The 21834-nt window shown below is 40.6% G+C and overlaps 1 protein-coding gene across 7 annotated transcripts in view; it reads right to left on the bottom strand.

Moving 5' to 3' along the window:
* Nucleotides 1-19049, bottom strand: part of LOC118905522 (synaptotagmin binding cytoplasmic RNA interacting protein) — a 27648-nt gene extending 8599 nt beyond the window's left edge. For 2 of the 7 annotated variants that reach the window (XM_036872237.1, XM_036872236.1), the window contains exons 1-10: nucleotides 18539-18705; nucleotides 17006-17165; nucleotides 16190-16308; nucleotides 15961-16068; nucleotides 13049-13162; nucleotides 12773-12949; nucleotides 4969-5104; nucleotides 3766-3971; nucleotides 1513-1662; nucleotides 1069-1190 (exon numbers count right to left, since the gene is read on the bottom strand). In XM_036872237.1, coding sequence (XP_036728132.1) covers nucleotides 1069-1190; nucleotides 1513-1662; nucleotides 3766-3971; nucleotides 4969-5104; nucleotides 12773-12949; nucleotides 13049-13162; nucleotides 15961-16068; nucleotides 16190-16308; nucleotides 17006-17153 — 1280 coding nt within the window. In that variant the 5' untranslated portion in view covers nucleotides 17154-17165; nucleotides 18539-18705. Of the gene's footprint in view, nucleotides 1-1068; nucleotides 1191-1512; nucleotides 1663-3765; nucleotides 3972-4968; nucleotides 5105-12772; nucleotides 12950-13048; nucleotides 13163-15960; nucleotides 16069-16189; nucleotides 16309-17005; nucleotides 17166-18538 lie in introns of those variants that run through there. The other 5 variants (XM_036872239.1, XM_036872240.1, XM_036872242.1 and 2 more) reach the window with 5 other exon arrangements.
* Nucleotides 19050-21834: the final 2785 nt, after the last annotated feature.

Below are 21834 nucleotides of genomic sequence, written 5' to 3'. Positions count from 1 at the left end.
CAGTCAAAAATAAAATAAATAAATAAATTTATAATTTAAAAAAAAAGATCCTGCAAGCCTCGCAGCATGGTCAAAAAAAAAAAAAAAAAAAAAAAAAGCACATGTTTCTTTAGTCCTAGAACAAGTACAGATAGATTACTTGGATAGTAATCATTGTACAAGACATCTTACATAATTTAATCTGTTTCCCTTTTAAAATTAAAGAAACTGAGGCTCAGAACTTGCCAACTTGCCTAACTGCACAGCTAATTACAGAAACTAGAACGTGAATGCTTCCCTGATTACGAAATAATAGAAGCTTCCCCTACATACGGCAACAGACAGAAAACTGACCTGAGATATAGTTTAGTGATTATTGTTCTTGCCATCAAACAGCAATTACCCCTCTCTTCCTCCTCAGAAATAAATTACCAAATTTTTTTAAATTGCAAACTTCATTCTTACACAGCTAAGTTTCCTTCACTGTCTTAATGAGCAGATAGCCTTAAAAAGAGCCAATTTATACAATGCATTTACACACTTGTTTTCGTACCTCAATACTATGTTATTTGCTTATTTCATTAACTATACTCTTACTTCATTTTTCAAAACCCATGCACAGTATATGAAGCCTTTGGGATGGCAGTAATGGGCACTATGTATTGGTAAAGAAGTCTTTTTTCTGACACAAAGGAAGCAGAGTCTATTATAATTGGAGATTTTATATTTCCTGCCTCAGAGAAAAAACTCTCCACCCTTTAACCAAACATACTGTCAAGACTTTGGGGCAGCTAATATTTAAAACACGTATTCAGGAGCACATTCTGTAAAATACAGTAGAAAATAACCTAGATTGATTTTTCGTTTATTATGCAAAGGTCCAGTTGTTTAGAATTACAATTAATTTGACAAGTATGGTCAATAGCAAGAACTCAATAAACATTTTTGGAGATTCTCAGCATTTTTCTTTGACTCAAAGCTTTCAAGTTAAACTTCAAGTCTTCTTTAAAAGGTAAAGGCATGTTACAGATTTGTTCACCTGTTATTCACCAGTTAATCAATATTAAAATTTGTACAACTTTCACTTACATTTGATTCTTTGCGGCTTGCCTCTGAGCTTTTCTTTCTTTCCTTTTCTGATCTGGTGGCTTAGCAAAAACAATTTCAATATTTTCTCCCTCCAAGTCTTTGCCATTCATTTCTTCCATAGCCTTAAAAAAGTAGGTACTGATCAATACAAGAGACCTTTCACAACTATGATTCATTTAAAGTTAAAAAAATCATTTACTATTAACACTAGAAGGATGAGATAAAATAGGATTCTTGATTTCATTTAAAGATCCAGCTCTTCAACTAATAATCTTTTTGACTTAGTTTAGTAAGTTATGCGATTTGCTAAGGCCAATAAAGGTTAGCTTGAGTAATTACATGACCTCTGAGTTTCCTTCAATTTTCTAAAACGTTCTGATTTTAGGATGACTAAAAATCATTAGTCTAAGTTAGATGCCTATGATAATTCCCCCAGTTATTTACCTTGACAGCACCATCTCGCTCATCAAAATGAATGAAAGCATAATCTTTTAATTTCTTCACTCGTTCCAGTTTCCCAAACTGACTAAATGCCTTTTCTAAAATCTCTTCTGTTACAGTATTGGCCAGGTTGCGTACAAACAGCACTTTTACCTGAAATTTAAGAAAGAAACAGAAACTTCCTATGTATTTCCAAAGGATTCAGTTTCCAAGATGCCACCACCCCAACCCTGCAGACTTAACTTTAGTCACAACCCATTAGAAGAGTACCAGAAATATAAAATATAAACTAAAATTTCAACTCATTTGGGTAAATACCAAGGAGCATGCTGCTGGATCTAATGGGCAAAAAATCTGAACATTCTCACTAAAGATATATAGATGGTGAATAAGCGTAGGAAGAGATGCTCAATTATCATATGTCATTAGGGAATCGCAAATTAAAACAGTGAGAAACCATTACAAGCCTGTTACAGTGACCGGCCAAAATCTAAGACACTAACACCATCGAATGCTGTTGAGAATACTGAACAACATATTCACTGCATTAGAATGCAAAACGGTATAATTTGGCAGCTTCTTACAAAACTAAACATACTTTCGTACCATATGATTCACCAGTCACACTCCTTGGTATTTACCCAAAAGACGTGAAGACGCGTCCACACAAAACCCTGTATATGGATGCTTATAGCACCCTAATTCATAATTGCCAAAACTTGGAAGCAACCAAGCTGTCCTTCAGTTGGTGACTGGATGAACTATAACACATCCAGACAATGGAATATTACTTAACACTACACAAGAAATGAGCCATCAAGCCATGAAAGGACATGGAGGAACCTTACATGTAAAAGAAGCTGTCTTAAATGGCTACATACTATACGACTCCAACTATGCGACATTTGGGAAAAGACAAAACTATGGAGACAGTAAAAAGAGCAATGGTTGCCAGGGATGAGGGGACGAGGGATGAAAGGCAATCACAGAGGATTCCTAAGTCAATGAAAATATTCTGTATGATACTACAATGGTGGATACAACATACATTTGTCAAACCCATAGAATGCAGAACACCAAAAGGGAATCCTAACATAAACATTGAGTTATAATAATGTGTCAATTTAGATTCACTGATTATGACAAACGTACCACTTTGGTGAGGACACTGATCGTGCAGGAGGCTGCACAGCTATGTGGGCAGGTGTGTGTACGGGAAACTGCTGTACTTGTTGCTCAAAAAACAAAGCATGCTACGCACAGTACTTTTCATTAGTTATTATTTTACAATTAAAATGGATGTGGTTATTTCCTAATAACATGAACACCATGCCATCTTAAATAGCTGTTGAACTTAACACAGGGAGTCAAAACTAATTAGGACCTGCTTTTGAAACCCTAAAGAGAGGAGACAATATTCAAAACACTGGTAAGATAAAGTCTTCAATCCTGAAAGCTCCTCAAGTACAACTACAAATTTAACCTTTTGGCTAAGAAACATTATCACTTCCCCCTAAAATACCTGAAGTAGCATCTGAATTTCTTAATCTAAAGGGCTAACCAATGAGAGCTTAATAAGCCAAAGGAAAAAAGAATGAATCCTAAGTATCTTCTGTCCTCAAGAACATTTACCCTTTAATATTCACTGTTCTGACACTTCACACTCCTCTCTTAAGTAAACTAGTTGTATTTCCTAGCCTATTGTCATTAAGGAGGATTCTTTAATAAAAGGTTAGAATAACTTAACTGCAAACTGCACTGGTAAAGTGTTGACTCAAGAGATGTTTGTTTTCATAGATGTCTCAACTGACTGCTGAAGCACGATACCTAATAATAGCTAAACCTTTTAACTGCAGCAGCTCTGCTGAGGCCAGTACAGTTCACTATTTTTAGGAGTGGGACTTTTAACAAAAAAACCATATAATCTAATGGCGCCACTCTCAAAAACTCAAAGAAACTGCTCTTCGAATCCACACAAAAATGTAAGTGAATCATCTCCACTGTATGTAGGCGACCTACTTTATCATGAGAGTATGATGGCTACACAACTGTGGCTGAGGGTCCATGAATAAATTCCTATACTCACCCTCCATGCACTTGCTATTTATTTCTGGTGTGTGGCCTTCAACACAGAACACTCCTCTCACTTCCAAAAATATGGTTTAAGAAAGCACACACAAGTTTCCCTCCGCTCTCTAAAGCCTACCCCTGCTCCCAGCAACACCACAAAAAAATGTTTAACTCAACTGTCATTACCTTTGCCATAACTTCAGGATCGGGATCTTCTATAGGATCAGCCCATTCAACAGTTCCAACATTTCCCCAGACCTTGACTTTACCACTCATTAACCTACGTCTTGCCTGGGCAGCTGTTTTGTGATCTTCATATTCAAGAAAGCAAAAGCCTCTGTTTTTTTTCTTGTCGTCTGGTTGGTGGTATAAAATGACGTCTGTAAGACCCTCTGAAAGTAAGCAACAATTCCAGAGAAATGAGATAAAATAAGCAAAAATAAGATCAAAAGATTTATTTTTCTAATATTATACTTGAATATCAGAATGAAAAATAATCTCTTATCTTTACCGGGGACTCTCAAAAATACTGGTCCAGATAATTCACTTACTCCACACTTCCCAAGTGTTCCTAATGCAAAAATCCCCATGAAAAGAAAATGTATTCTTTTTACTTAGACCTGAGGACTATTCTGCTTCCATTAATTAGATGACAGAGAGGTATGAAATCTTTACAAAGCTGTTTTAGGAAAACCAGAAGTATAAATCAGACATGGTTAGAAATTTTTCACCCCATGCAAGTAAAAACTAATTTTTTAATGGCACTTTTCTGGCCTCAGACATCAATGTTTATTTCAAATGAAATAGAGACTATCTTAGTACTGTATAAGAATTTCAAATGTTCCTGGAAACTGGTAACAGGCTGATAATTTGCTAAATATTCTAGGTAGACAAAACTATTTTTTCTAGTTTCTAAATGACAAAAGCCTGTCACTTGGAAACTTACAAAAAATGCTTTACAATTCAAACAAATTGCACCATATTGACAAAGTATAATCTCTGCTTATAGCAAGAGTACTTACCATTCCTATTAATTTGGAAAATCAAGTCATTACTTATCAAACATTTTTACTAAGAATGTCAACTAAGCACCTCAAAATGCATAAAAACACACAAAGAAATACAATCTTCCAAAACAGGGGAAGCACAACAATGATTCTGCAGACTAAGTTCAAATCCAGCCATATTCCTTACTAACTACATAACATTCAGCAAGTTATTTCCCAAAACCTATTTCCTTATCTGAAAAATGGAGTTACTCATCTTATATGGCTATAGTGAGAATACGAATCAATAAATGCAGTGCTTAAAACAGTGCTTGGCACACAGAAGTATGCAATTACCTTAAGTATTAGAAGTTGAATCTCCTTCCAAGTAAACCCAACTTACCTGTTACTTTGCTAAATTCTTCAAGAATCTGTTCCTTGGTTTTACTCTTAGGAATAGAGCCCACAAAAAGCCTGTTGTTGGCAACGGAGATGCAGACACCAATGTGTTTTCCAGAACGAATTTCATGATTATTATACTGAAAGGCGGAAAAGTGCACCATGTTTTAAAAATACTTAAAATATCCTACTATAGGTGCTCATTATAGAAAGATATGCAAATCCCATACACAAAAGCAAAATCTTTTAACAAATTAAAACTTCAACACTTAGGTTTATCCAGTATTTTTATCCTTTAAAAAATTATAATCTCAGACAGGAAGATTGTACTGACAAAACACACTAACCAAGTTTATGAATTAAAGCAAAAAATTGTCAAGTCCTTGAAATTTAGCAAATTTGGTAAGAATCTAGTCTGTAAGCAGCTTAAATTCCAAATTACTGATTCCACAATACCTTATTTTCTACTTAAATTCATCATTCCGACTAGTTATTCTCATGCAAGGGAAACGGATTCCAGTGCCAGCAAGCTTTCTGCCTTTCTGTTAATCAGCGCTTAAATCTTATTTTTCCATCTCCCCTCATCACTTGTAAAAAGTTACAATAAGGGATTTTTGGCTTCATATACTTAAATCTAAAAGGAGAACCTTGTTATTCCGAATCCAACCCAACTTTTTCCCCCATTTCATTTTCACCAAGCCTACAATAAAGTTGGAGAAAGACAAGTAGATTATGGTAAACTACTATAAAACTACAGTAAAAAGTAAACCATCTTCAAGTAACCATATTGCATAAAACGGAACAATACCGCAGAGGCAAAACCCAAAGAGTTCCTATTCCTGTTATTCCCATTCTTGCGTAACAGGTATATCAGGTATAAGTGAAAATACAGACAAGTCAGAAAACTGATTCCTCCTTCTCCCTTTTTCTCCATCTCCAGATACTCAAAATTAAACATGAAGTTCAAAAATCCTTCCTCCAGTTCAGAACAGTTTTGTACTTTTTACCCCACTGACTCCATTCACGCTTATCTGAGTTTCTGGTCATCATGATCCCAGGATTATCTCTATTCTTTACACTTATGCTGGAGACATTTTTTTTTAAATCACAACTTTGCCTATTGAAAAAAAATCCCACAATGACTCCCCATCAGCAAAACGAAGTTCAAACCCTTGGATGTCATTAAGTCCTTCCTAAAATCCCTACCACTTCTCCCTTTTCTCCACAATACTATAATCTCGGCTATTTACATCAGTTCTCAAACAGTTTTCATACTGCTAAACCTCTGACTATAACGCTTTCCCTGAAACTTCACCATCCAAACTCCTCTGCATACCTGTAGATCTGAGCTCAACCAAATATTCTGCAATCCCTAAATCCTATAAAGGTCAACAAAAACACCCTTCTATGTTAACACAGATCAGCAGTTCTCAACAGGAGTGATTTGCTGCCCCCCGACACACACACATTTTGGTCAACTAGAGGTGGGTTTTGCTGTTGGTATTTAGTGGGTAGGTAGAGGCCAGAGATGTTATTAAACATCCTACAATTCACAAAATAGTCCAGCATAATAAAAAGTTATCTAGTCTAAAACATTAATAGTGCTGAGGTTAAGAAATCCTGCCCTGGACTTCGTTTTCTCATACCATTTATATTCTATTTAGACCAAACACCTCTTAAAAATAGAAATATGCGGTTACGGGCAGATATTAGACCTATGGCTGAATCCACCATTGCATGGGATTATGGACAAGTAGACTACAATACCCTATTACACAAATAAGTTAACTTAAGAACACAATAAACTGCTTTAAGACATGTACATTCCCTAGATTTTTATATCTAAGGATCAAGTAGCCAGCCTTAGTGACAAATCAATGGCTTTCAATTTGGTCATTTAGTCTGTAACTCCAGAAGTTGACAAAAACAATTAAAATCAGAAAAAGAATGGAAGGAAATACAGTTTTGAAAAGGGAGAAAGAGGAGTTATTTTGAAGATGACAATTTGGGATCATTTTCCCTTTATTGTATTTCTTTCCAAATATTCTAAGAGCAGAGGCTATTTACTTAACAATGCTGCCTCAAAATAGTAATGACTGTTTCCATTATTACCTACAAAAGAAAAGTTTCTTCCCTTCTAACCTATCCTCACTATGGTTAATCAAGGCGGGGTAGGTAGAAGGTATTTAAATGACTGTAGTCTCTGAACAATATGAAGACGTGAATATTTAGTAGGATTTATAAAGAAAACTAACTTTTCATCCACATTTTTTTAATTTAAAAAATTGGAACAATTATAGCGGACCCATAGAGAGTAAACTGGCTCTCCAATGAAAAGAAGTCATTAAAGGAGCAAAGGTGACCCTCTGCACACAGCATACTGTCCAAATAAAGCAAAAGTGCCTAGAAATAAACATTTCTTAAAGAAATGCCCCATCTACAGATTAAGCATGCACTTTTATAAGTGTATTTGAATTGTTTAACTTTTCTCACTCTAGCATTTTTAAGACCAATCTATCACCTTAAATTCGAAAATAAACTTTGCATCCTAGCAGGTGTTAGCAGGTGAGTAACAGTGACTTAGATGGTAGAAAAACATTACCAAAACAACTGTTCTGATCCTTAATAGAGATTCTAATTTAATGCTGATAAACCCTTACTATCAAGGGTTAGTAATCAGGATGATATGATAGTATCAAAATAAAAAAGAAAACGTAATCTTTTCCAAACTCTAGAAAAGTGGGCACTGAAGTTAACAAGTTTTAGAAATCTAGCTTTCAGATCCAGTAGCACAGTGAGGTAACCAAATAAAATAAAGATGAACTTTGAGCATTAACCAATGCAGTTTCAGTATTTCGGAACACCAAAATGAGTTGTACAGCCTGGAACATTCCCATCATCTACGTTCAAAATATCAATTCACTCTTTCCTTCCCTTATAGCCAGTTACCAAATCCCCAGAAATTTAGCAATCTCAGACTTAGAAAACTGATCCAGAAGTGGTTGCTCAGTCCTAACCCTTACAGCAGCAAAGCCGCCACCTCCCAAGCCCATCCATTTAAGTCTTCTTTACCTTGAGCCAAACCTACTTCCCTAAAAATTCTACAATAAATCTATTTCCTCCTCCAAATGACAGCACTTCATATACCTGCACACAATGCTTAGGACTCAATCCCGCTCTATGCTTGGCTAATCATTACTTCTCTGAAATTGGGAACTGCCTCCAAGAGTGTCACCAAATAGTGACATCCATAACACAATACTATAGAGGCGGATTGAGACTGAGGAGTCTAGAATAAGCTGGAGACTGTTCTGACACTTCTCAACACCAGGCCTCAATAACACGTAGTCCATGATTATCTTGGCTTATTTGGCAATCACACCACACCACTGACACACTACAGCTTACTTGTGGATTAGTCATGTATAGGACTTCACTCTCAGCCCCACTCAATTCCATCCTGCTGGTGTAAACTACTGTGCCAAGCTATCAGAATCTTTTCAGATCCTTATTTTGTCATCCATGGCATTAACCGCTACATGTAGATTCAAGTCACCAAACGTTTCAACAGTTCAACTATGCCCTCATTCATATCACTGATTAAAAAAAAAAAAAGAACCTATACCGTTATTTACATCATGCAACCCATACAAAGGATCAAAACTTTAATAGCACCATGCAACTCAGCCCAGCAGTCATGCCTACTGCCTTCTAGCATTGACTTTACACAAGTTTTATCTCCCTTCCCACAAAACAGTGCTTCAACTATTCATCTACTTCCTTCACTGCCCTGCTCACACCTTTTTATCACAAAGCCTTCTCTAACAACCTCAACCTAAAGCAATCGATCCCTTCATCCCTCCTTTACCCTGTGAACCACCTGCTTCCACTTTAATTGTAGTTAGCCTCTCAAGTCCTAGAAACACCAAAGTCAAGAACTGGATCAAACTACCTTGTACGCCCATAGTAAAAGTTTTCATGTTAAACACACTGAACACTTGCTAATTGCTACTAAAATATTCTGTCGACCTGTCTTGCCAGCTGCATTCATCAAAATGGTTGTACACTGGTGTATACAACCGCTGTGAATAAACCATCAGTGGCTTTTAAAGTCATAACCCTTAATGTGCAAATAGAGGTCAGTATTCCAGTCTTTGTAACAAAGGTATTTTCAGTAGGACACTTCCACTGTATAGGAACCATAATGGGCACTGCACAGCCAGTGGCCCTGGGCTCCAATTCCAACAGCACACCACACAAACACACATACACACTTGCCTGGTCAGCCAGTCAGGTTATTTATCTACTACCTACTCTATAATGGCACTGTTCTAAATGTTGGGGATACAGGAAAAAAGAGCAAATTTTCTGATGGGAAGAGAGAAGCAAATAATCTTTCAAAGTCAGAAAATAATTTTAAGTACATCTAAGCATTCTTTTTTTTTTTTATCATGTTCAGTATACTGTCATGGGGCAACTGGGTGGTAAGCCTTTCTTAGAAAGGCCTTCTAAGAAAACCTGATTGATAAGACAGCAGCTGTGCTAACTGGGAGAAGTGGGAGAAAGAACAGAAGGCAGCCTTGAGATGGAAAGGCTCACAGCTTTTGTAGAGGAGAAAAAAGGCAAAGTGTGGATGGAAGGGTAATAAAGAAGAGTAGGAAGACAGAGGTAAGCAAAAACTTGATCAGATAGAATCTTGTTTGGAAGCCATTATTAGAGTTTTCAGCATGGGACTGTTGTGATCTAATCTACACAGCTAAAAGGTAAGACTGTAAAGGAGCAAAGGAAAGCAGTGAGACTAGCTAGAAGGATTCTTCAAATGGTACCTTAGGCTAGGATGGTAGCAGGAAGATGGTACAAATTGGTTAGATGCCAAAAATAAATTTGGCAGTAGAGACGACTTACACTCTGAATTCCTTTTAACACTACCTAAACCACTACATAATTTGAAGAATCAGGCTACCTGGCAACATAACTTATACTGCTGGCTTAAATTGTTATGTCTAATTAATGATAAGCACATGCTAAACAAACCTGGTATCAAGCTAAACCAGTTTGGCTCTGGGCAAGCCACCCAGACTATTTATTCTACTGCAAAAGGAAGATATTTCACTTACCTTGAAGAATGGGTTGAAGTGATCTTTAAAGGTAATAATGTAGCACCTAGCACAGCTCCTGTGCCTCAACAAGCACAAGTGGTAGCTATTATTCACCTTTTCACAAATTTAAATCTTGCTTCCTTAGCTACATTGTCATCATTTAGGGATGAATTTTCTTATTCCCCCAAATACAAGGCAGATGTTAGCTGAAAATAGGGTCATTAAGAAGTTTGCAGTTGCTTCTAACTTCATGCCTCTTCTTCAGCTGTTAACATCAACCCATTTTACAAGTAATTCAGATGCAAACTTAAAATCTACAGTCTTTATTGGGGGGGGGGGGCGGCGGGGTCGTTGTTGAATAACATCAAAAAATAAGGCTGAATAGATAAACTATCTCAACTCAATAGAAGGTATTTCTCAAGACACAAAGTACAGGAAAGCAAAAAGAGATGGTGCTTCAATCTTGTCTCATCTATAAATAACGTAAAAAAGGCATTTTCTCAGCATCTGATTATGTGCAACTAGAACAACAGTTCAACTACCTTATATAAAAATTCACCTTGGATAAAGCTGTAATTCAAGTAGACTCGTGACATGATACGAGTAGGAACAGTTTTCAAAATATGCTTCCTTAAAAAATACATTTAGGAGGGGTACTCATTTCCAGGAATCAAAACAAGGTAGCAAAAAAACATCCCAATCAAATTCAGTTTTTTATTTCTCGAGAATGTTTCATTTCCTCAAAAGCCTAGTCCTTTCTTCTACTGTTGCATTAAGGCAAATCTCCCAATTCTATTATCACCATAGTCCTAGCTATGGTAAAGCATCCTTTTTAAAAAAGCAATGACAATACGTCCAATTCATCCCAGTGCTAAGAATACCCTTTAAAAGACACTAAAGCACAGAGCCTCCTATTCATCAGACAGTAAAAAATAATTATGCCCCCAGATAAGGACTCAAATCACAAACCCAGAAAAAAGTGTTAAAAGATTTAGGACAAGAGCTAGCTCACAGACCAATCAAAATGGCTGTTTGGCTACCTGGAAATTTCTGCGTTACAGTTGAAAAACTTAACTACATTAATAAGACTACTCTAAGCCTACAGCAATGCAACTTTGGACTACATGATCTGTTAAGCCAAGGCAATTGCCCAAACTGAGACATATTTCATGTGTACTTATTGGCACTCAAAATAGTGACGTTAGGACTGGATTATGTAACATCTTCTTCTAATGATGCTTCTTTACTATAAGGATTCTGAACATCATCTAGAAATAAATTCTAGTGAGGACCTACCATAATTAAGTGTATTCTGGCAGCAAAACTTAAGTAGTCTACAAATGTTTGTTTAATGATTCCTTTTAAAAATATTAATAAATACACAAATCATTACTTGTAACACTAAATAATCACACCTATTAAGCAAAACTAAAGCTTTATGTGATACCTAGTAAATAAACTGGATCTGACATCATTAAATTCTGTACTAGCTTTTTGTAGTAAGATAGTCTCATTGCCTTCTCAATCATTATGTGTTTCCACATTAAAACTTACTGCTACTTTATTACTACCTGGCAAAATGTTCTATTCTTTTATAGACTCAACTAGATGACTCCTAAAGTATCTTTCCAGAACTCTAAAAAGTCCTCAGTTTTACCTGAACTGTTTAAACTAAAAACGTGACAGTTCAAAGGTCACCACTGAATGGACCCCTAGAGCTATACATACTCTCCCTTCTGAAACAGAAAGCATTCTTTGAAAGAAAAGAAAATCAGCCATGATTTAAAAAGAAATATCTAAACTCCTGAATTCTTTATTCTTCCCAAGTAGCATACTTTTCTCATGTTAACCTTTACAATGTTCAATTACACACACCAATGGAGAGATCCAAGCAATACAAAAAGCAAAACCAAGTAAGTATATTTGTTTTCTTTTTCTCCTTAAGGTTTGCCTTAAAATGTGACATATATGATAGTGAGGGAAGGAAAAATAAAATGCAGGATGAAATCACTCTAAGGAGTTCAAATTTGCTTAGAATTACCCACAAAACATGCAAGTCAAATAATGCAAAACTAACAAACATCTGCTATAGTGAACCATTTTACAAAAGTTCCTCCCCAGCTGTACTTTTTGATGTATTTCTTGGATTGAAATTAACTTACATCTTCAACTACAAAACACAGAAACTACTTGTCACAGAATTTAATAAAACTAATTTGAAGGAGAATTATATAAGCCATAGTTTGAAACATTAAAATTCTTTAAATTGGGAAAACAACTAGGTCCTCACCTGACATCTAGTACTTTTAAATCGGACATTGCCACTCAACATAAAATCCTTTATTTCATTAACTAAAAAGTTATCATCACAATGTCTTTGTGAAACATTTTCGAAAAAGGGACAGCCAGATATGGCCCTTTAAGAGCCCTATCTATTACAGTTACTTTCTTAAACCTTTTAACATTCCTTAAAAAAAAAAAATCACTAAGCCAAATTCAAAGAACCAGTAACTTCAACTCCACCACACTACCTTATAGATCCTGAGTCAGTTCAACTATAGGCACAAAAAATACTGCTACAATGTGTACATAGAAAATGTGACAGCACCTAATCAGCACTTCAAAAACCTTTGGTTAACACAATTAAGAAAAGTCCTGGCTTTAAATGAAAACAGAGAATGTGAAAACTGAAAAGAAAAAAAAACTCACCAGTTTAACAGCCTCCTGAGCTGCTTCTTTTGTACAAAAAGTGACAAACGCATAACCTCTATTGAGACCAGTTAGTGGATCCATCATTAGACGAAGATCCCATATAGGTCCAGCTTTTTCAAACAACGGCACAAGTTCATCCTCAAACAGATCTCTTGGGATCTTCCCTACAAATATCTGTAAATTAAATATGAAGTAAAAACCATGGCGAGTTTCTTTAGGGAACCAGACACCTGTACGTTTACTACAAAGGGTACAAGTTGTTAGTCTCTTTACCTCAGTGCCAACAGAAGGCTGCTGACCTGAATAAACGGAATCTGGAGGCGGTCCCCCATACTTCCTCTGTCCAGTGGTCACATCGAGTGTGTATCCTGTTCTTTCCAAGAGCGCCTTAAAAAGTTCAAGTGTCATTAGTACATGTCATTCATGAGACCACACCCATACACTGAGCAGTTTAAAATCAATCTTGTTCAAATCTTTACATGTATCTTTGCAACATCCCCTACTTACAGATTTCTGTTGTTTCAGAATTCCCCTTTTAATGTACGCTTGTGATTTATAATATGCCCTAATTTATAATGAAAATTTCAGGATCCTGGTCAAATCATTTTCTGGTCTCCAATTAATTACTGACTAGTACTTAGTGAACAACACAAAATATTGAACCATCAACAACTTTCAAGGCAACGTGTACCTATTCAGCCCTTCTAAAAAATGACTGCACCTAATTAGGCTGAAAATAATTCTCTCCTGAAGAAGGAGCTGGATAACTTCTCTCCTCCAAATCTAGCTTTCTTACCCAATAAACTTCCCTGTAACCCACACTTCTGGGTACCTACCGCCATTCTGGGAGTTTGACCAACCTTTATAGAAATTACACTCCTCCAATTAAGTCCAGAAACTTAGGAGTTGCAGGAAAAATGACCTCTTATTCATCTGACATTCAAGTACCATGCTTCACAGGACAGCATGGATCACTCAGAAAAATGAGAGCCAAAATAATTTTGAAAACTTTATGACGCTACAACAATGTGACATAACCTCTATATATGACCTCCCTAAAAGTGAACTGTTAAAATTTACACAACTCATATTTACTCAGAGCATTAAAATTTCTCTTCATCTTTTATTACAAGCAAAAAGACTAGAAAAAAGTAGTCCACTGTTAGCCTAAGGGAAAAACAAGAATTATTCCTTTTCCACCATCTCACCCACAAAGCACAAAACTGGTTTTCTGAATAATAAAAGCAACCCAATAATTAGATGATAAATTCTGAAATAAAAAGAAAACACTAGGCACAGGACAAAACTTATCAAAATGCTGTTAAGTGATTTGGGGGTCACTTTAGTCTTTGAAAATGAAAATGCCTAGACAGATTTTAAATATTTTCTACTCAAAGAACATTAAATATTTATGAAAAAATACTGTAATTGACAACAACTCCTTTATTCCTAAACTGTCTTAACAAAAAACCCCAGAAAGTGCTACATGTTTTAAGTAGTCTTTTTCTATTATCTCCAAATATATTTGCTTAACAGTGCAACACTGGGTTAGTAACAAACTCAAATCTATTACTATCACATAAACTAAACCATTAAATGGCTCTTCTTCCCTTTTTCCCATATGTAATCCCTGTGCTTCTTTCACTTTAATCTTTAAGTGACCCAAATAATACCTTTTATGTCACTCGCTAAAAACAAAAAGAAAAAACTTATTCCCTCTGAAAAATATCCTATAAAAATGTCTGTCTTCGATGTAGAGAATGGACTTGAGGACACGGGGCGGGGGAAGGGTAAGCTGGGACGAAGTGAGAGAGTGGCATGGACATATATACACTACCAAATGTAAAACAGATAGCTAGTGGGAAGCAGCCTCGTAGCACAGGGAGATCAGCTCAGTGCTTTGTGACCACCTAGAGGGGTGGGATTAGGAGCGTGGGAGGGAGATGCAAAAGGAAGGGGATAAACGTTTGCATATAGCTGATTCATTTTGTTATACAGCAGAAACTACAATAAAGATGTTAAAAGAAAAAAAGTCTGCCTTCTTGCCACAATTTAAGTCACACTAAAGCTTTAAGCCACTCCCTTCCAAAGATAGAACTGAATCTCACCAACGAAATTTTCAATTTTTCATAAAATTTTAATAATTGTCTCAGTATAGACTTAATTACAACTGATTAATTACAATGAGTAACAACTATATTCCATTTCTTTGGAAAAACTAAACTTATAGCTCAAACACAATTCACTCACAGCTACAACTGCGAAAGGCTCAAATTTATAGACAGCCTTAACATCTAACTCCATATTCCAAGCTTCTCTCTTCCCACAGCATTATAACACACCTGACACCTATATTGTTCCTAATAACTGATTTTCTTAAACCATAATCCTTGGTTCAAGAGCAGTGGCACACTATATTGAGTACCAGATTAAAACTAGTATGATCACCGTCATATTTTCTATGAACTAAAAACTCAACACAACTAAAACACACCAAGATCAAAACCTAGTTGACTTTGAGGCCATTTACTCTTCTGACTTTGGGGGTGGGGGGAGCGCAAAGGAAACCTACCCTCAGCCTCAGTTTCCTCATTTACATTTCCACAGTAATCAATTTTATCCTTAAAAGCTGCTTTTAGAAATGAACAAATTGGCCTTAAAAACCCATACTAATGGAAGGAGAAGAAGGCAGTGTTAAAATACTAAACCCATTTAATTTGGGGGCTTGAGAATCCTAAGAAAAGCAGTCAGCTGCTAAATGCACACACTCCACCAGTATGGGGTGAGCTGATCCCCTCCCATTTTGGTTCCACTGTCAGTTAATCTGGACTTGCAGGTTTCTAACAAAATATGGTGGCTGTATTTCTTTAAATCTTTTATTTAGAATACCAATAACACAGATTTAAGAAACAGTAGCTGGCTAACAAGAAAAGCGTCGGAATTGTTTTAGAAACAAATTGTTAAAGGCAGGAAAAACAGTAATTACAAAAGATTAACAAATTATCTCATGGTCATTAACTCGCAACATCAAAAAAAACACAAAAAACAAACAAAAAAACACGAAAAACAAAACACACACACCCATTTCACACCCAAGAAATATTTACCAAAGCTAGAAAATAGAAAAAAAAAAAAAACTTTAAAACTGAAAGGAGTAATAAAAAAGAAAGTTTTTAAAGACATACCTTAATTTTTGCCTCATCTGGTCCTTTGCTAGAATCTGCTACTTTGGTCCCCTGTTTTTCTCTCTGCCTATAAGTCTTCATGACTCCACATAAAAAGGCACTTTTGTTCTGCAAACGAATTTTCCAATCATATTTAACAATAATTATCTTAAACGTACCTAAATAAATAAAACTTGAACTATCAAAACTACTGTTTATTCTTTTTACACTGACACTAGATTAACGTTACCTGAACATGAGAGAGATCACTGTCTTTAAACTGCTGAAGAACTGCCAATGCGCCGTCTTCATTGAATTCTTTTAAAGCTTCGATAGCTCTTTCATCTAAATCGCTATGTGCAACCAGCCCTGGAGAAAAAAAAACTTAATTAATTGTCAACTTTTAATATTTTTTAGAAAGTTCGGTTTTTTTTTTTAAACAAAGACCATGTTTGCCAATACAGGTGCCAACTAAGAATTCTTCCATGCCCCCTTATCATCTGTATAATGAAAAACACACATACCTTAGCCATTCTGAACGGCATTATGAACTAAATAAGGCCTCTCAACCACTTTTTTTTAAATCTTGTTCTGTGTCTAAATCAGACAATTCTGAACCCTATTTCTACAGCAAATATATAGGCTCACAAATTCTAAAACCAACCAACGAAGTACCGAGCATGACAAATGAACCTCTACTCAATTTCAAATACCACTAGAAAAAGCAAGAGCCACACGGAGACAGACTACAAGTCTACAGTTACCAAGTTATTTAACAAGAATCCTACTATAAAAATACCCCCAAAAAGTCACATGGCCTGCTTCCAATATTTAGCAGCTGTTGCTACCATCGTATACTTATCCATCTGGCCAGCCAGCCTTTACCTCCTAACCCTTTCTCTTCCCTCCCTCTATACACCTTAACCTCTACTTCACAACTAGCACAACAAGGCAAAACTCCAGGTCCCACACTTATTGGAAACCACAAAAAGTTGCTATTTTAGCTCAAAGCCAGAAATCCAATAGAAAAATTTCATGATATAATTTTGCAAGTGTTAGTTCTTACCTGCAACGTAAATTTCATCTAGTTTTTCAGCAACTTTCTGTGGTAAACCAGCATCAAGCAATGTCTGAAAATTTTCTGAATGGATAACTGCAGAAGTAGTATCCATGGGCTCTTCAGTACCATTTCCATTAACATGTTCTGTAGCCATGTTTCCAGAGATCTGTTCAAACGCAATAAGCAAAATTAAACTAGGATCTTCAGAAAGGGTAGAGGACAATATGAGAGCCCCAATCTTTACTTTCTCTACCAATTTCTACACCAGCCAGCCTGCACCTCCCTTTAAAGAGGCCTTACTTGAAAGTCACTGTCGCCTGACAAGCCACATTCGGAGCGCGGGGCACAGAAGGACGGATCCACTACGTTTTTCCTTAGCACCACCCCTGACTCACCTGCTAACACTCCCTAGGAAAAACCACATTACAAATGGAGCCCAACCAGCACGAGGACGAGCCAGCGTGCCACATGCAGCTGTGCCCGTACGGCGAACGAGGTGTGTGTGGAGCAAGCAAAGCTGGGCTTTTCCCTCTCAAAGGTAAACCCCCGAAGTGCGCGCTTTTCCCGCCTGCCGCTTAAAAATCGGTAACAACAGCCTGCGAAGAACAAAGCGCTCACACAAGCTACCTTCCCACCACCCAATTTCTCCACCCTTCACCCGCACACCCCAAAGCCCGCCCCCGACTCCGCACCCAGAGCGGCAGCCTCACCGCTGCGGCCCCCGGGAGCCCAGCAGAAACACGTGCTCTGCGCCTTCCAATGTCCTACAACTTCCTTCCACGAAAACCCACCGAGTCCCAGGCCAAGACCACCGTCACCGGCTCCCAACAGCTACCCCAAGCCGCGGCCGGAGCCCCCAGCAAGCAGCAGCAGCAGCACAACCTCGCCCCTCGACACCGAGGCCGCGGCGGCGCCAGGCCACAGGCTCTCCCCGCCCCCCAGCGCCGCCGTCTCGGCCGTGACACATGGCTCTCTCTGCCCCGGGCGCCGGCGACCCCCGGCCGCCTGGCCGCCCCGCCGAGACGTGCGCCGCGGCGCACGGTGCAAGCCCCCCACCCCTCGCCGGTCCCGGCAGCGACTGCGGCGCGGGGGCCGGCGGTGCCACCCCCGGGCCGGGGCCGACAAGCCGGCGGCGCGAGGGCGTTCCGCGAACTGCCCAACGCTCGCCGGACCCCGAGCACCACCCAACCCCGCCGCGCGGCTGCGGGACAGGACCGGCTCCTCTCCGCCCACTCCCGCGCCGCGGCGACGGCCACGACAGCACCAACTCCGCCGCCGCTCGTGGTCTGCGCGGGCCACGGGGGCGCCTCCTCCCTGGAGCGCCGCAGACAAAGCCCGAATGGCAGCAGCACATGGAAGCGAGAAGGAAGTGGCGGCGCGGGCCGCGGCCTACTCCCAAGCAGCCCCAGTCAACGTGCTCCCCTCTTCCTTGGAATCCATTTTCCAGAAAAGCCGGTTTCTCCCCGCACCGCCCTCCCCCAGCTCACTCCACAATGTCACGGAGCTCCCCTCCCAGACCCGGGTCCCAGCGGTCGTTACCTCCCCGTCGGGCTGCGGCGGAGGAATCCTGTCCGAGGAGATCCGGTTGCGGGCAACGCGTGCTCGCTGCTCCCTGGGTCCGGCGCGAGTGGAGCTGTTGTAAAATGGCGGCCGAAGCTCACGCCGCTGGCAGCAAACCCGATCCAGTTCCACTCGCCTCCGAGCGCGCTCCCAGTGCGCGCGCGCGCCTCCGCGTGACCCCCCCCTTCCCTCCCCTCCCTCGCGCGTCCGCTTCTCTCACTCACTCCTTCAGCCCCTGCCCGCCTCCAGCTCCTCCTTCTCCCACCACCACCAGCCTCCGTCCGCCTCTTCTCTAGGCCTTTCTTCTTCCCCTCCCTGCTCCTTTCTCCCACCGCTCGCACTGTCGTCCGCGGCCGCTCAGGCACGAGTGGCCGCCCTTCCCCTCCTCGCTTGCACGCTTGCACGCTCGCACGCTCGCTCCCTCGCTCTCTCGGCCCTGTCCCCCAGTCCCTGCCGACTCTGCTCCTCTCTTTCTCTCTCCCGCGCTGACGTGACGACGTAGCTTACGCCTCGGGACGCGCGCCCGCGGGCTCCGCCCCCACGCCCGCCACCTCCCTCGCTCCTCACCACACGGGAGGGCGCGAGACCCCGCCCTTCCGCTCCGGCGGCGGCGGAGGGGCTGAGAGTGAATGAAAGGCCCGCCCCTTCCCCTGCCGGCACTCCCCCTCCCGCTCCCCTCCGAGCGGGGCGGGGCGGGCCGGCTCAGCGTGTCCCACTCGTTCTCCTTTGTCAGGAGACAGGCATCTCCCCACCCCGCCCCACCCCACCCCCACCGCGGCACCACGCGCACGCCCCCCCCACCGAGCTCCCGCTCGCCCCACCCCCCGCCCCGTCCCGGGCCGGCGGGGAACGGGGCGGGGGGCGCGGAACGCGAGCGCAGCTCCGCGGAGGGTACCCACCGGTCCGTGCGCGCCCGGCCCCCGCCCCCGGCGCCGCGGCCGCGTAGCCGTTCCAGGCGGTGTCCACGCCGCCGCCGCCCCGCGCTCTCCTCGCTCGGGAAGCTGCAGGCGCACGTGTCCCCCGGGGCGGGGCGAGGCAGACAATGGGGCGGCGGGGGAGGGGAGCGGCGCGGAGCCCGCGGACCTTTGGTCCACCTGGCCGGCGGGACGCGAGTGCGGGAGTCCCTCCTGGGAGACTGGGTCTCCCCGGCCGGACAGTGGGAACTCCGGGGCTCCGCGCCCGCGTGACTTCCTTTCCACGGGAACCTTGGGTGGAGGGAGGGGCACTCGGGGCTCGAACGAGGAAACCCCGGCTGCTTTTGAGGGGGAACCGGCTGGCTCCAGTGGAGCGAGGAGCGGCTCCCGCCTTGGGATGCTACGAAAGCCAGATTTGGAAGCAAAACCGCTGGGTGGTGAAGAGTTGTGCAATACTCCGTTTCAGTCCCTGGCCTTTTCAGCAGTTAAGGGCTTCCTCACGGCACAGTTTGAGCAACTTGCAATAGCACAGAGCTGCGTGGTTAGGGCAACTGTAGCATGTCTGTGTTTCTTTTCGAAAATCTTGCCAATTAAATCTTAACTTAGTGACACTTCTTTTGTAACCGTATACTAGGTACAAGAAAGACAAGACAAAGGCATTTGAATTTCAGACGCCGTGTGGATACTAATTTTTGTTCAATGCAACTGTAATGAAAAACAGGAATAGTGTCCTTTTCATTAAAAAAACAAGAGCTCACTGGTTCCCTAAACAAAAAGTTAGATGAATACTCCTCAAAGTGCTTAAACACTTCGTATGCCAGATTACTTTCATTAGTACCTGGATCAAGATATGAAATTTTTGAAATATTTTGACCAAAAGACTATGTAGCCAGTCGGTTTAGTAAGGATCTGGGCGCTCTACTACCTAAAATTTCTTCCTGTCATACATGGACCTGCTGTTGTATTCAGCTAATTCAGCAGTAGGGATTTTAGTTCATAATTCGAAGGTTGTAGATAATGTTATAAATGAAACCAAATAACCAAAATGTTTAATACAAAAATATAATAAAAACTGGATAATCCTATAGATGAAGGAATGAAAACAACAGATCTGAACCGTCCAACACTTTTTTTTTAAGACTTCCCTGGGGATCAACTTTCCTTTAAAAAAAAGAATGAGAAGGAGAGGAAGGGGGAGGGGGAAGAAGAGGAGGAAGAGGGGGAGGAAGGAGAAGAAGGAGAAGGAGAGGAAGGGGGAAGAGGAAGAGAAAGGAGAAGAAGAGCCTCTACCTAGGCAATGTCATCTGCCAGATGACCAGACCTCCCAAATTGAAATCTCTAGTTCTTCTTTGACCCCTAATTCCTTTGCCTAACCCACCCACCCGACACCTTTTTGTGGGCTTTAGGCACTCCAAATCAACATTTCAAAAAACTGAGCACAACATCGTCCCCTTCATCATCCAGCTCCAGAGTTCCCATCTCAGTGAACATCACCCACTTGCGTCCAGCAGCATTGGCTGAAAACCAGAGAGTCATTCAGGACAGTACCTTCTCCCTCAAGGCCGTATTAATTAAGTCCTGTCAATTTCGTCTGCCTAATATATCTCCACTTCTCTCTGTGTTGCACCCAGGGGATAAGCTACCATCACTTACCACCTGGACTAATGATAGAGCCTCCTGATTCATCCATCCTTGCAGCTTTTCTAATCCATTCAAAGCCGCGCGCGTGCGCGTGTGTGTGTGTGTGTGTGTGTGTGTGTGTGTGTTTGGATTTTAATTGCAGATAAGATCTGCTTAAAACCCTTCATTAGCTCCCCAATACACTTAGAACCAAATCCTTAACTAGATCAACAAAGCCTTCCATGACCTGTCCCACATGTCTCCCCAGCCACATCTCTGCCATTCTCCCAGCTTCAGCTGGCCTTCTCTCAATTCTGGCATTTCTCAGGATGGCACACACTAAGGACCTAGGCAGGAACTTAGAGATGCCCTGAGCAGGCCTGAGAAAAAAGCTATCAGCTATGCTCTCCAGTTGACATCTTGTTGAGAGAAACAATGGTATAATTTTCCTCCTGACCTGCAGAACTTCTTATTCCAGGCTTGATGCCAAGAATTACTACTATTACTGAAACATGGGGAATCCCTAATAATACTTTAAGAAAAAAAAACAAACAAGAAACTAGTAGATAGATTGATTCACTTGGTACGATAGATGCATTGGACTAGATTGAAATGTATGTGAACAATCTGGCACAAGAAAATTCTCAATAAATATGTGTCCTTACTTATCTGAATCCTCTTTAGTACCAAACACAGGATTTGATGCTCAATAAATATCAGTATTTACTGAATAAAACCAAA

The sequence above is a fragment of the Balaenoptera musculus genome, chromosome 12 (genome assembly GCF_009873245.2).
Source record: "Balaenoptera musculus isolate JJ_BM4_2016_0621 chromosome 12, mBalMus1.pri.v3, whole genome shotgun sequence".
Taxonomy (NCBI): Eukaryota; Metazoa; Chordata; class Mammalia; order Artiodactyla; family Balaenopteridae; genus Balaenoptera; species Balaenoptera musculus.
The sequence above is the reverse complement of the archived record's forward strand: the minus strand, read 5'-3'. Positions and strand labels throughout refer to the sequence as shown.